The following is a 14,878-nucleotide window of genomic DNA, read 5'->3' as shown; positions in this document are numbered from 1 at the left end:
GCACACGTTTTGGAACGGCGCCGCTGGGAAGGAACCAAACGAGCACACAACATCTGACGCATGTATATTCGGGTAAAAATATCAAGTTATGAGTGCAATTGTACTGGGGGGAGGTGGTGGGGGTTACCTAGCCTGGTGAACTCAAACTTTTTCGATCTTATTCCACTTTGCAAAAATGTAGCTCACAAGATTTGCTCCTCAAAATATTTATTGTGTGCAAATTAATTCGTATTAAATGAATAATACTGACAAGGTGCTACTTCCATATAAGGCAAGGATGTCCTTGGTCATCTCGTAATGATGTCGGCATTTTCCATATGACCTCTTTGGCTGCCATTGACGGGACGAGACGTCTAACCGTTTGGACGACTGGCGGAAAAAGCAAAATCCAGAAAGCGCCACCAAAAATGGAAGAGAAAAAAAAAACGACGTAGCGCCACCAATAGGTAAACAAGAATGAACCTAACAATAGTCCAAATTTGCCTCTTCTATGACTTGACTATTCTTTTACAAAACAGTTGATTAAACGACGTCGCCCTTCCCCAGTGCAAATGGATTGGACGTCTGGCGCCATCCGTCAATGGCCGTCCGTGAGCCAAATAATGCACTGCTTTTAAAGTGTAGTAGTGTCGCGGACGACACCGACATAAAAAGCCTACCCTAAAATAAAATTCTATTTAAGATTGAACGACAATTATTGCTAGAAAATGACCGATAGCTGCATGTCACTTTTCCGGAATCTCACGAGACACTTAACACGATGAATGGATTTGGCAGCTGGCCGATGCACCGGCGCTCTGATTGGACATTTGGTGGGGGGCGTGGTCTAATAACAGTAATCGATCTCCTCGTTGGCCAGCATAATGGCGGTCCTGCAGGGGATGTACACCTGCAGGGAAAGAAGAAAACCAGTTTTTTTTTTTACAAACCCACTGGCGCCTGGACCGCGATCGACGTCTAAATACGACGGGCGGCGCCAACTTTTCTTTAGCTCGATTGCAGTCAAATATAGGGCTGCTAGATGGTTAGCACGCGGGCTAGCCGCCCAGGTCGACAGCACGAGGCGCGTACGTACCCGCATGGAATGGGAGCGGCCGTTGAAAGGCTCCGCCTCCGTGAAGAACTCGGTGTGGTGGTCCAGCCGTCCGTGGCCTCCGTACTGCGCCTCGTCGGAATCCAGCTGGATTTTGTACCTGGCGCGCGGGCGTTAAGGAAGGAAAGTCGACGTGCGCTGACAAGAAAAAAAAACCATCCTAATAATCCAGTCGGGTTTGTCCGTCTTTCACGTGAAGGACGATTGGAGAAAGATGATGGGAAAGAGGGATGAAGATGCCATCCATCCATCCGCCATTCGCCATCCGCCATTCGCCATCCACCACGCACTTATCAAGCCGTCTAAAAGCAATTGGCTGCTTGAATGTCATCCAAAAGGACTTTTTTGGCCAGGCACTTGGAGTGCGCTCGACTCTGGAGTGCCGCCACTTTTACGGATTCTTCAAACGCACAGATGAAATATCAGTTACAGGGCCCAAATGGCCTCAACACGGCCATCTTGGTGGGGGCAACGCTCCTGTTAAATCAAATAATTAGTCAAGCAGACACGTCAAACATCTACGAGGCTCCTACCATTAAAGGACGACTACTCGCGACGGACTCTCTCGCCCATTGGACGCCTGAATTTTGGGAAAGGCAAAAGGACAAAGGATACTTTCCTGGGGCCTCCACGGCTACCTTGTAGTCCCAGAAGCTTTTGTTGGGGTGGAAATTAAAGACGAAGACCACGTTGGCCCTGTCAAAGGCGATGACTTTGTCCTCTTGGTGTTTGGCGCTTATGAAGGCCTGCGGGGGGTGGGGCAAGCGCGCGGTCAGTCAGCCAGCCGTGGCGCGCTACGTTACGTAACGTTACGACAAGCCACGGTTCCTTACCGGCGGCGCGGCCAGCCAGCCGTACTTGTCCTCCGTGCGGTTCATGTCGCGGTCGAAGGCGTGAAGCTGGCGGTAGCGCAGGTCCGTGGCGTCCGGCAGGTGGAACTGGCGCCGGGCGTAGTGGTAGCTCTGCCCGTTGCCCTCTCGGGGGAAATCCAGCCACTCCGGGTGACCGAACTCGTTCCCTGCGGCGCCAAGCAAAATGAGCCCGTGGCGAGGCGGGAGAACCACAAAAGGGGGGTCATTTCCCACGGGAAGTCACTGGGAAAATGGCAGAAATCAACAGGAAGTGACCCCAGATGGAACGTCAGACGAATTGACAAATCAAACTCCCGCTTTCCGTGGCTATTTCGGGCTCTTTTCAAGTGGCCGACCCGCTCCCGAGCGTCTGGCTTTTCACGTCCGACGCTTTTATGTCCGCATTCTATTTGGGAGCCTTTTTTTCCCTTCTTCCTTTCAGACAGCTGACAAAAACGCGCAAAGCTACCGCGGCGTTGGGGGCGGAAGGGCTAGCGTTCCCGCTCTGAGAAAATCCCAAAATAGGCTCCGTTTTTCCGTCAAGTGATCCCAAATCAGCAAAAAGTGACACGGAGATGGCGGAAATGGACAGGAAGTGACTCCAAATCAACAAGAAGACACGGGAATGCATCGAAACTTGAGTGACTTGAAAATGCCCCCAAACGAAAAGGACTAAGTTGATTGGCCAAAGGGATCAAACGGTCCAGCTCCATCCACTCAAAGACAGAAAAATGCCTTTGACTTGACTAATGACCCCAGCGAGTAAAGGTTCACTTTCGTATGCTGCGCAGCGAGCGAGCGATCCGTTTTGTTTCGCCGGTCCTTGGACAGTCGCATAATGAATTTGATTAGCGTGGGCCGTCAATCCGCGCCCCATTTCTCCCTTCGCCGTTACAGAGGAAAAAAAGCAGCGCTTGTTGCCTGCTTTTTCCGCTCCGTCCGCCACGTCCAATTATAGCCGGCTGTCGTTTTAGCGTGTCGACGGGACGTCTGCCGACGCTCGGCTTTAGTCGTGTCCCTCCCGCCGCGGCGGCGGCGGCCTCGGGATGACGTTTTCCTGGAATTTGACGGATCTTTGAAGCCCCCCCAAGAGAACTTTTAGCAAAAGTGTTCTCGATGTATTTTGAGAGGAGACTTGAACATTTACAAATTGAAATCATTCATTTCGGAATTGTGTTATTTCTTTCATTTATTGTTACTTTTGGGCCGTACAAATATGGTTATGTATTTGTAAGGCCCGGAAGTAACAATAAATGAAATGATAATTCAAACCAAATCGTAATAATTATAGGTAAAACATAATCCGTCTGAAAATCGGTCGATCATTGTAGCACGCACGCACACACACATTGTAATCAAAAAGAACAATTAGGGCGCCATGACGTCATAATGAGGGCTCGTCGACACGCCCTCACGTCGGGTGTCTCGTTAGCGGTCAAAGGCGGACGCGCGTCAGACGGCGACGCGCCGCCCTCCCTCCGTAATTAGCGCTGCTACCGCCGCGATCAATGTGTTTACTGCGGGAGGCATTTTGGGCGCGGATGAGGGGCGGGCGGGCGGGGGGCCGAGGGGGAAAAAAAAAAGAAAAGAAATCGATCAAGGCCCTGTGGAATTACCCACGGCAAATCAACAAGGAAAAGTTGCACTAGCCAGGGACATGTTCAGAATACCGCGACGATAAAAAGAGATACTAAAAAGGGTTCATTTGCCGTCATCCTTCCTTCCCACTTGAAACGGATTGGACGGCTAGCGCTATCAATGATGGCTACGCTAAGTGCTAGCGGTGCCTCTACTCACTAAAATTCCTTGGAGCCACGCGCTTCAAACGCTCTTTTAACGGAACGAGGAACGCGTTTGAAAAGCGGGATGCCGTCGTCACGTCGCCGATGCTTGATTATTGCGGGAAAAAAAATCCCTAAAAAGGTCAAAGTCGTTAGCCGCCTGCCATAATCATTCCCGATAAACTCCGGATTTGCCGTACCTCGTAGAAGCTTCGGGATAAAGGTTGAAAACATTTGAAAGATGTTTTTTCTTCGTTTAATGTCAAGTCAATTAACGTTTTTTTTGCAAGACGGAATCGAGTTGATTAGGAATCCGTGCGGCAGAGGTCATGGGGTCAAAGGGCGGGGCTCTTTACCCATCGAGATCTCCATTCCAGCTGACGGTTGAGGGTTAGCAACGGCGGAACAATCTTTAAAGCAGTCGGAGGGAAAATGACATTCATATTGACGACATTTCGTAGGACTTTGATTTTGAAAAAGACGCATCCTGCCGGCAGGGGGCGCTAAAACACCGACCCCGGCACCGGCTGGACTATCCATTTCCCCCGCCGGCGTGCGGGGAGACCAAGGTCAACGCGCGACATCTTTAATTAATCTTTCATGTCTTTAGCAGCGGGGCGCCGGGGCCCACCTACGGATTTGAAGCGCGCCGTAAAATAGCCATCAAATACGACGACGCTAATCTGCCACCGACTTCCCGACGGGATTCGACGCGAAAAAAGCCTATTTGGAGATATGAGGCGCGCGCTGGGATTTGTCAATGATTAAAGTTTGGCTCTCGCCACAGTCAAAGAAAAACATCAAAGTCCCTCTCGACGGGATCTTTGCGAAATATTCCGACGGCGGCGGGAGGAGATGAATGAACGCTCGCCGCCGATTTACCTGCAGGATGAAAAACAAGCGCGCGGCCTTCGAGAGGCGACGGAAATGATTCGCCGCGTCGCCGCGGGAAGCCCGGGACGTCGACGCAATGAAGTCGTTAGCGGCCACGGAACGCGTCGGGCGTCTCATTTATTTCGAGTGGGAGGGAGGGAGAGCGGCGACTCGTCATCTTGACTGGTGACGCTGACGGCGCCGGGCGTCCGATCCGTTTGGACCGAGTTAAGAAGGAAGTGACAACCAAGCCCTCGTAGCTAGAGACGAGTTAGCATTCAATAATTAGCCTAGCGCGCATGTTTTTGGGACGTGGGAGGAAAACGTAGTACCTGGGTTAAACGCACAGGCCAGGAGGAACATGGGATCTGGGATCAAACCCCTCCCACCCAAAAAAAACAGGGGACTGGCAAAAATTCCAAATCAGCATTTTACCAGCGCGCTTTTGCTTCGCGCCGCCCCCCCCCCCCCGGCGATAAAACAGCGGCAGAGCCGGTGATGACTCACCCATGAAGTTGAGGTAAGCTTCGCCACCCAGGGCGTGCGTGAGGAGGCGGATCATCTTGTGCAATTGCACGCCGCGATCGATGACGGGGGTGACGGGATCCTTCGTGCTCATGTTGGTGTACATCTCTTGGTCCATCAGCCAGAACGCCAACGTCTTATCGCCCACCAGCGCCTGCCCACCCCAGGGACGCCGTCAACGTTTGCCCGGACGTACGGCGCACGTGCGTTGGTTGGTGTGTTTCCCCACCGACCTGGTCGTGACTTTCGGCGTAGGCGATGCTCTTTTCCCCGTAGCGGCGGTTGGTCAGCGTGTGGACGATGTTGCCCACGTCCCACTCCTCGTCCTTCAACTCTTTCAGGATCTGAAATGACGTCAAAACCAGTTTATTTCTTAATCCATTTCATCCACGTCTGCTAGTGACTCGCAAGACGGCCCATAAAAAAGGGATTGGAGGGCGCCCGTTTGATTGGACGTCTTTGTGATAAATAACACCACTTTTCCCAAGATTTGTCTGGCCGCCGCTCGCTAGCATCCCCGAAAGGGCGCTGCAGCGGATCCGGCCGCTTCCGTGTCGGCTCCCGAACGGTCGCTCCCGCGGCGGAATATTGCCGCCAAGGTGAAAAGGTGAGATCGTTAATATACGCTAAATCTGGAAAGCCCAGAGCCGGCCGGCCGGCCGGCCGGCGTCAGCTTCATCTGGGACGTATCGATCGGCGCAATTTACTCCGAGGATTAACGCTCTGGGGAGTAAATAGAAAGCTTTCTCCGACTGTCAGTCAGACGTCGGACGTCGGAGGCCATTCCGGCTGCCGTCGGCGACCGGACAATTTTTAAGACGGAATGGAACAAATAAACATTGTACATTTGTACCACAAAATGGAGGATGTGAGGATGTACCTTTTAAATTCAATGACGACCCCGAAAAAAAAAAAAACGCAAAACATGCATCATACATGATTCTAAATTTGAGTACAAATGAAAATAAATTGTAGTAAATAGTGTTGGGATCTTCTGATACCACACAGATGGGCAAAACGATTGTTATTTGTCCAACATAAATCACAAATCCGGGCCTATTATTAACGATCTGGCTTCCCGCACGCCCCGGACCGTCCCGGGAGGGCCGGCCGGCGTCAATAAACGCCCACCCTCCAGCACGCGGAGGTCAAAAGCAGATGGGGGCATAAACAGGCCATTTTGAAGACCGGCGTCTAATTGAAAGCGCTTCCGCCGTGACCGACCGGGGGGGAAAAAAAGCGCTAAAAAGAAGATGTGTGTTTTCATTCAATTAAAATAAAGGGGCAGAAAGAGGAACGGGGCCGACTCCGAGGTCGTCGGCAGAATACCATTGGTTCCCCGCTGGAACTGCTCCAATTAGATTGGCGGTGTAGCCGGAGGGAAGGCCGAGGCTTAACTCGGACGCCAAGCGCCCGCCGTCCGTCTCCGCCTCGTTAGTGCTCTGCGATGGGGATCGCTCGGAAAAGCCTGGCGGGTAGCTTCCCGTCCCATTTGCTATCCGAGTTTAATTCGCAGATGGAAGGCACCCTGGGAACATTTCCCAATGAGAAAGTGACCCCGACGACGGTAACGCTACAGAATCGAAAGGGCCAAAATGGGTAGGGTTAGATGGCTAGTTGGTCTGGAGATGGGAGACCAGATTTGGAACTCCAACCCCAGGGGGATGTCAACGTTTCCTCATTTGGCCACTTTCAAATGGTTTGGACAGCTAGTGCCATCAATGGCAGACAATCCGCCAATAAGATCAAGAAATTGGCCATCAAATATCGCAACCGCCACACAAACATTTGCGCATGGACGCTCTCCACGAGCATAGCGGTCGCGGCGGCGGCTGAAGGACCCTCCAGCTCGCCTCTGCAGCCCAAAGTACCGCAGCTCAAGTACTTAATGGCCCACCGCGGAGAGACAAACTAAAAAAAAAACATTGTTTTCAAGCTTTGAAGAGCCATTGTGCTGGGACGGTACTGAAAAATTGATTTTCATTTATCTTCCTTGTGCATTTTCCTCGCATTTCCGTTTTGAAATATGTCGATTCGCGTTGGAATATTTTCCTTGTTCTCATTTTTCTGCCAATTATGTCGAATGACACGTGGGAATGACATTTATTGGTTTATTTGTTTCCATCTGTACAAGCAAGACAAATTGTCATTCATTTGGTTTCCATTGTTGCAAAAGATGTCGTTAATTTGACTGCCGATACGGTAAATCAGGGCTCTCGAAATTTCTTTAGCCGAGGGCCGCTTTAAAATAAACCCACTTTTTTCTGATGATAGGCCACTTATCGGGGACTCCTGTTCATTTGGACTGACTTCCTGCTGATTTCCGGGCATTTCTGGGTCAAAACGAACAGGAGGTGACGTGGAAACGCCCCCCAAATGAAGAGGAGCGCTCGTAAAAGCAACATGAAAATACTCCCAACTCAATACCCGCCACTGACCGAGTCTATTGAAATTCTCCTGGCACGTGCGGAAAGATCCGTCCGCCGACGCCGACCTTGGCGTTAAAGCGCCCGGCCGTTCCCGGCGGCTGGAAAAAGGAGAAGGCGCCGTACGCACACGGGGGAGCGCCGGCAATTATCCCACGAACGGCAAGGTCGCCGTCAATGAACGGGTCAAACGCTTTTTTCCCCCTCCTCGCGTCGACAATGGCGTGTCGCTTCTGCCGCAAGTATTTTCTTTGAGGGGATAAATAATGACCTTCTCGTTCGTTCGGGCGGGATTAAACAAGAGAAAAAGAACTCGCCGCCGCATTAATAAGCCAAAAGAAAAAGAAAGGAAGGAACAAAAGCCCCCGTCCATGCCCGGAGTCAAGATTCAATCGTTCGGCGCCACCGACGACGCCAGACGTCCAAAAATAAATGAATAATTTCAAGCTGGAGGTTGGCAGCCAACAGACAAAGATTAGCCCTCCCACTTCAAACGGATTGGACGCCCGTCGCCGTCGATGCCGCCCAACGAATGATCAAACATCCCCAAATATTGGAAAAATACATTGTCCTAAGTGAAACGCCAATGATTTGAAAGAAGAGCGAATCATCTTACCTGAATCCACTTATCGGGAATGGCCATGGCCAGACGGTAATCGAAACCCAGCCCGCCTTCTTCCACCGCCCTGCAGAGGGCGGGCATCCCCGACACGTCCTGCAATCGGGAACAGGCAGTGAAGAAGAAGAATGACTGAACCCAATCAATATGGGAACATTAGAAAAGCAGTCAAAAGGAATTGGACGTCTAGCGTGACCCCAAAACCAAGAGGAAGCCAGCGGCTTTACCTCGGCCACGGTGACGCAGTCGGGGTACAGCGTGTGCAGGACGTGGTTGGCCAGCATCAGGTAGACCAGAGAGTCTTCGTCCACGTGGAGGCCAAAGTACTCGCTATAGTCGCCCGAGAAAGCCGCGGCTAAGGGGGCGGAGGATGACGACGTTGACGGTTGGCGGGCGACGCTGAGGGGGGGGGGGGCACGGGAGGCGAGCGGCGTCTTACCGATTCCGTGGTGGTGGTACAGCATGGAGGTGACGCCGTCGAAGCGGAATCCGTCAAACTTATACTCCTCCATCCACCAGCGCAAGTTGGACAGCAGGAAACGGAGGACTTCCCAGCTGCGTGGGGGAACAGGGATGATTGGACATCATCGGACATTAAAATGGCGGCTATTCTGGCAAATACATCTCCAGAAGCACACAGCACATGACATGATGTGTGCCGTTCTCTATGGACATTTTGGCGGAAGGCTAGTTTTGTAACGCGCTCAAGGTCACATGGGCGACAGGGTGGTCGCCCGACCCCCCTCGCCGTAAATAGACCAGGTGGTTACTCTGGCGACCGTGGCCCCGGGGACCCGGATAACCGAAGAGGGGGTTTTGCCATCCCGCCGCGGCGCCATTCATCACGGGAGCCCAATTACGGGCCGAGCGGCAAACGGATAAGCGGCCGAATGAAGTCGTCGCTCGGTCTGCGGCGTTAATGCGCCGGCAAATTGCAACGTACGCAGCGCCGGCGCTTCCGAGCGAGCGGCGTAACGCGGTTAGGCGAGCTTTAATAAAATCAAGAAGCGCTAATGGAGTCATATTGCTTGGGCGGAACCTCCCTCTTCCATCGGTCCCACCCAACATCCATCCCTTCATTCCAAATTCACCGCGAGTGACCCGGAAAAGCCCCAAACTGCCTGAACACGGGAAGCAACCTGGACGAGCCTCAAAAATTCAACCAAGAGGGCAGATAGCCAACTCCATCCATGGCGCCAACTTGAAAATAAAAGGCTAGGCCGAAGCCCCGCCCCTTGGGGGTCCCACCTGGAGTAGTCGAAGAGGCGGCTGTCCCACAGGGCGTGCTCCCCCCGGGGCGGCGAGTGGAAGAAGCAGGAGTCGGAGCCGTCGAACTTGTTCAGGCCGTCTTCCGTGTTCTTGGACGCGTGGCTGTGCACCACGTCCAGCAGCACGGACACGCCCATCGAGTGCGCCGTGTCGATCAGGCGCTTGAGCTCCTCGGGGGTGCCGTAGCGACTGAGGAGGGAAATGCGCAGGAGGAGTGATGAATTGAAAATGGACCTTTTTTTTTAGAATGACAATAAAGGCATTCAAATCAATTCATTTTCTGCACATGTGCCCTAAAAGCAAATATTTGGACAAAATGAGTTTCTCTCTCGCCGCTCAACTGGTTTGCAAAAACGTGTTTTGGCTAATAACGTCCTCGTATGGCCTTTTCTGTTGGATAACTGTTTGAATTGGGGCGAAAAAAAGACATTAGAATAGACGAGGTGCTATTTTAGCCCGTTAATACATTTGCTCGGTATCGACAAATCCACAAAATCGGACTGGACTCAAAAATCTGCTGCGGGGACATCCCTAATCCTCATTAAGAGTCCGTCCGCCCGTCCTCGCGGCTACGGAGCCGTCGGCCCTTCGCCGCCGTTTGCCGCTCGCCACTATTTGAGCGCTGAGCTTTTAAATGACAGCGAGAGATCAATCATGGGTGAAATGACACCATAGCTTCCACTCGGAAGGGGGGGGGGGGCCTTAAGCCACGACGGCGAGGCGGGGGAGGGAGGATGGTGGGCGGAGGGGTCTCCAACAGAAGATAAAGACTCCGACGAGCGGTGCTTTATCAGAGAGTCCCGCTCTCTGGATTAACTGGAAATGTGTTTACAGAGAGATTAGCAGCGAGGGTCAGGCGCGCTCACCTTGATGGGACGCCCCAAAGCCGGGCATGGGGAGGGGGGGCCCCTGGGAAACCACAAGTGGCGTCATCTGCACCAATCATTTTAAATAAAGACCCCCGTGCCGACAAACGGCAGTCAAGAGAGACTTGTTGTTGTTGTGGGAGGCTCCAATGGGAAGTAAAGTATGATCGGGAGAATTTCCAAATAAGATAAGGGGGCGCTCGTTTTGTAACCTGAACATTTGGTACCCAGAGGCATTTCGGAAGTAGAGATAGGACTGTATACGGTAGTTGCGTCCTACTGCGGCTTCACGTTTGCTGTACATGATGATTTGGATGCAAGTTTCCGTACCTGGAAGCGGCAAAGAAGCTGGTAACCTGGTAGCCGAAGCTGGCGTAGTAGGCGTGCTCCATGACGGCCATCATTTGAATACAGTTGTAACCTGCCAAGGGGTGCAGACATTGCCCATCAATTTCCCAGCAGAGTGATTGTATCTTCCATTTTGGAGCTGTACATTTCATTTTCTAGACTTACTATTGTCACTTACCCAAGTCTTTAATGCGAGGCAGCACGTTGTAGGTAAAGTTGTCGTACGACGCCACCTTGGGCTCGGACGAGGCGATGCCCACGTGGGCCTCGTAGATCCTCAGGTGCGTGGGTTTCATGGGCCGTGGGTGCACGTGCTGCCGAGCGAGGGGCGGGGCAAGATTCAAGTCGTGATGATTGAAGGACGACATCGATTGGCCGACAAAAAAATCATTTGGGCTCACAACGGCTCATTTGGATGGACGGAAAAAGGGACCATCGGTCGGCTTACCACGTAAGGATGTGGGGGGTCCCAGTGAGTCCAGTCGTAAATCACGGCCTTCTCCTCCTGGGTCACGTATTTGGCCCACGGCGAGATGCGGTAGAGTCGCTCGCCGGTTTTGGTGTGAACCACCACCTGGTAGATACCATTTAGGAGGGAACAAACATTACTGTAAATCTTCCTGGGTGATATAATAAAAAATATATGACCACATGAGCCATCTTCATTTTTTTTTTTAAAAACAACCCTGGTAACCTTGTAACTTTGAATGTATTACGTTTGTATTTTAGAAGTGATTTCTAGTAGGCTAATTTAGTCACACACGCATGTCTTTGTGAAAATATCACTTGAAAAATAATCCATTCCAAGCGCCGCGTTCCCTGCCGACTCGGTCTAATTCCGCCGACTCCCGCGCGGTCGGTAATGAGCGGCGCCACCTGGCCCGTGCCTGAACCTACCTTGAGCTTGCTGCCGTGCTCCACGGCGGGAGAGCCGTCACGCTTGGGCGGGAGAAGAAGCTCCCACTTGCCGTAATCCTTCTTGCTGTACGGGTGGGAGAATTTATCCCAGCCATCTACCGGGCAAACAGACAAATGGGAATCATTAACGCCACACACGATACTCGTCTTTTGCCGATACCCGATTAAGAGAATGCTCTTTGCGTAGCTTTAATTGTCATTTTTTCATTGATGCACTTTCAATTTGAAGTAAGATGCACTGTCAATTCACAGACTGTTGTATTGTAACGTAGCGCAATATGTACAGTTTGAGATGAGGCCGCCAGCGGAGCACGCCACCGTAAATAAATCCAATAGAGACATTTTCTGCCTCCCACTTTTGATTCGGCGGGGCAGTTGATTTTGGGTTAGCGAACCGGAAGTGACCCAGTCAAGAACCCAAAAACGAACGCCAGGAAGGGACGCCGCTCTTGCCGCATTTCTGAACGTCAACTTGAAGTGACTTTCAAAGTGGGTGCGTGAAAAGGAGGCCGCTTTTGCAGACGCTCGTCAATTAGGAGTGATGAAATAAGACGGACGCTTGTAAAATATTAAAGATGCACTCCGCGTTAGCCCGAAGAAGACGCTCCGCCCACGTCTGGCCCGCTCGATATTTTCCACATTTGCCGATCCCGCCAGAAGGAAACGGATAGACGGCCTCGGCGTTTAAAGGTCCGATCCATTTTGAGCGGGAACCCCGGTTCATTCCCACTTACTGAAATCGCCGGTGAGGAAGAGGGCCTCCGCCGCCGGGGCCCATTCCTTGAAGAAGAGGGCGTTGTCGGGCCGGCGCTGCACGCCAAAGTCTCGGTAGCTGCGCGTGAAGCGGTCCAAACCGCCCTCCGCCTCCTCCAGCTGCAAGAGCCGCTTCTGGAACAGCTCATACCTGCAAACACACGACACGGGTTCCAATGTTCCATCAATGCCTCAAGTACATATTTGGTCGCTCAAAACGCCATTTTTTAGTCCACGCTGATATCGATGACATCATTTTAAGGCCCTACGAGTGTCTGTATGGGTGCAAGGCCACTGTAAAGCTCCTAATCTCTTCGTCCTAGTTCTGTCCAGAACTTGTGTCTTTTCACCTTTTCAGGAAGGATACGCTGACTACTTTGTAATTTATCTCACTTAGTTTCTTGCGGCCAGCTGGTGTCCATATCAGCCCCCCCATCCAGTACAGAAAGCCTCTTTGAGCCAGCTGAGTTAAGTGCACTTGCTTCCCTCCCCGTAGCGTCCATGCCAAGCTTTGCAGCGGCCGACTCCGACGCCCTTGGGCGACCCGACCATCGGCCGACAGAGCCGCCTTTCTTCAGTGGCTGCTTGGGCAATAAAAAAAAATGTTCAAAGAATGCCAGTGATTTCCAGTCCAACCGCAAAACTGGAAAGTCACAAGAAAGAATGTCTTTCTGTCCAATGGGTAAAAAAGCTATCTGACGTCTGTTGTCGTCAATAGCATTGAGACATTGCATTTGTGTTTTTATTATATTATTCTAATTGTATTTTTGTTATATTATTATTATTATATATTTTTGTATTTCATTGTTTTTCAGCAGAAAAAAAGTCAATGCAAGCGATTTACTTTTCCGGGCCGCAGAAAACAGAGCAGGATGCAGTTCCCGGGCCGCCGCTTTGACACCCCTGCATTAAACACTCAGCAGGTCAAGGTTACGGAAGGGTTATCGAATGAGCACACTCACGACTTCCCTCTGCAGTACTACATCAAGTGGACAGGTTCAAAAACTGCTGGACTGGCCCTGTACTCATGTTGCATAACAAGAAGAGAGAACGTCCAAGCAACTAAGGTCACGCCGCCAACAGCTCATAAAAACAACACGTTCACCCAAAGGCCACTTGGTTTAAACGCAGACTATTTTGAAAACGTTTGTCAAAAGAGGATTAGGGTCACTGAAAACAAAAAGAGGGACTTTCAAATCCAAATCCAATCCATCTCAAGTGGGAGGGTGGCAGCGAATGAACGCGACCAACCCTCCTATTGCAAATGAATGAGGTGTCTATTGCTGTCAAGAATTGGTTCACATCGGATAATGTCGTCGGAACGGCTATTGAGACAACATTTTGTTATGGTGCAAAAAAGTTGTTTTTTTAAGATAAAAGGTTCGAATACCTTTCGCAAATCATGTGTAGATTTCAAATCTCTTTTTATTAAACAACTCTCCTAAAGTAACTCAAAAGGGGGTATAAACGAAAACATATACATTGAAAACCATACTATCCGTCACAGAACAAATTTATGTTTGACTACGAACGTGAAGGACAAACCGCAGGGCGCTGTTAGATGACGTAACAGCGACATTTAACAGTCGACGACGACACCCGTCTCGGTTGACATATCTACGCATGCTCAGCACTCCAAACTGTCAAAATAGCGCGAATTTGCGAGGATTGTTTTCTCGTTTTCTCCTAGCTAGACACACAATTGAAGTGATACATTTTGAAAATGTCGCCGTTTGAGCTCGACAATAGCGAATAGGTGTCACAGTGTCAATAAAAGGTCACACGTAAGCACTGGACTGGGGAACTTGAACGCACTGCAAACTTTGCTTTTTCAGCTTGTGTTTGTGTGCTTAAGGGGTCCAAAGGTAAACATGGCAGAGTAAGGCATTGACCTTAGCGTGTCATGCTCGGCACGTATTCCTTCTTTTCCCCCCCTCATAAGCACCATTCGGCGAGCATTTACCTCCGGTTTAAGTCCTTCGTGTAGGGTTTGAGGTACGGGTCCATTTGGAGGAGAGTGTGGTACTCAGGAATGGTAACATGATCCCCCTGTTCCGCCATGGTGTCCGTCGTGGAGGCGAAGCAATCGAACACCGAGCCCCGCTCGTTCCCTCTGTCACTGTGTGGGAACAAAGAGCAGGTTTGCGCATAGTGGCTTAACTTTTTTTTGGCGCCGGCGGCAACTGGAAGCGCGCCAAAAGTGTGTCGTTGTCGTCGTCCTATCACAAGAGGCGCTCGGCTCGTGTTTACCGCCGAAAGGAGCCGACTTGAATCGAACATAGCCGAGTGCGACTGTCACGCCTGCCGAGCTTCCTCATTTGATAAATGCACTTTGCCTAAGTCTCAACCTATGACAGATATGTATTTATTTTTGTCCGGTGACAGCTACATTTTGGAAGGAGATTGAGAAACCTACCAAGCATCCGATAGCAAAAAGTCACACTTATTAATACATTTAAATATTTCATCTTTTCCTCATTTTTATTAAAACAGGGAAATAAATGAAAAAAAGCCTAAATATGCCAGAGCGTTTGCTAACCCTAAACTGATTGGACA

The 14,878-nt window shown here is 50.9% G+C and overlaps 1 protein-coding gene across 1 annotated transcript; it reads right to left on the bottom strand.

Moving 5' to 3' along the window:
* Positions 1–190: 190 nt before the first annotated feature.
* gbe1b (glucan (1,4-alpha-), branching enzyme 1b) lies at positions 191–14,638 on the bottom strand. The gene is made up of 16 exons (XM_077611152.1): positions 14,286–14,638; positions 12,304–12,473; positions 11,549–11,664; positions 11,100–11,225; positions 10,830–10,965; positions 10,634–10,724; positions 9,417–9,626; positions 8,608–8,723; positions 8,396–8,523; positions 8,166–8,264; positions 5,357–5,467; positions 5,106–5,277; positions 1,927–2,111; positions 1,709–1,839; positions 1,076–1,193; positions 191–889 (listed from the first exon to the last, which is right to left on the bottom strand). Exons 1-16 carry the CDS (start codon positions 14,600–14,602, stop codon positions 827–829), a joined length of 2,289 nt encoding a protein of 762 aa, XP_077467278.1. The 5' UTR covers positions 14,603–14,638; the 3' UTR covers positions 191–826.
* Between the last annotated feature and the right edge of the window lie 240 nt (positions 14,639–14,878).

This window comes from Stigmatopora argus, chromosome 10 (genome assembly GCF_051989625.1).
Source record: "Stigmatopora argus isolate UIUO_Sarg chromosome 10, RoL_Sarg_1.0, whole genome shotgun sequence".
Lineage (NCBI taxonomy): Eukaryota > Metazoa > Chordata > Actinopteri > Syngnathiformes > Syngnathidae > Stigmatopora > Stigmatopora argus.
Note: the sequence above shows the minus strand (reverse complement) of the source record. Positions and strands in the feature narration are given on the sequence as shown.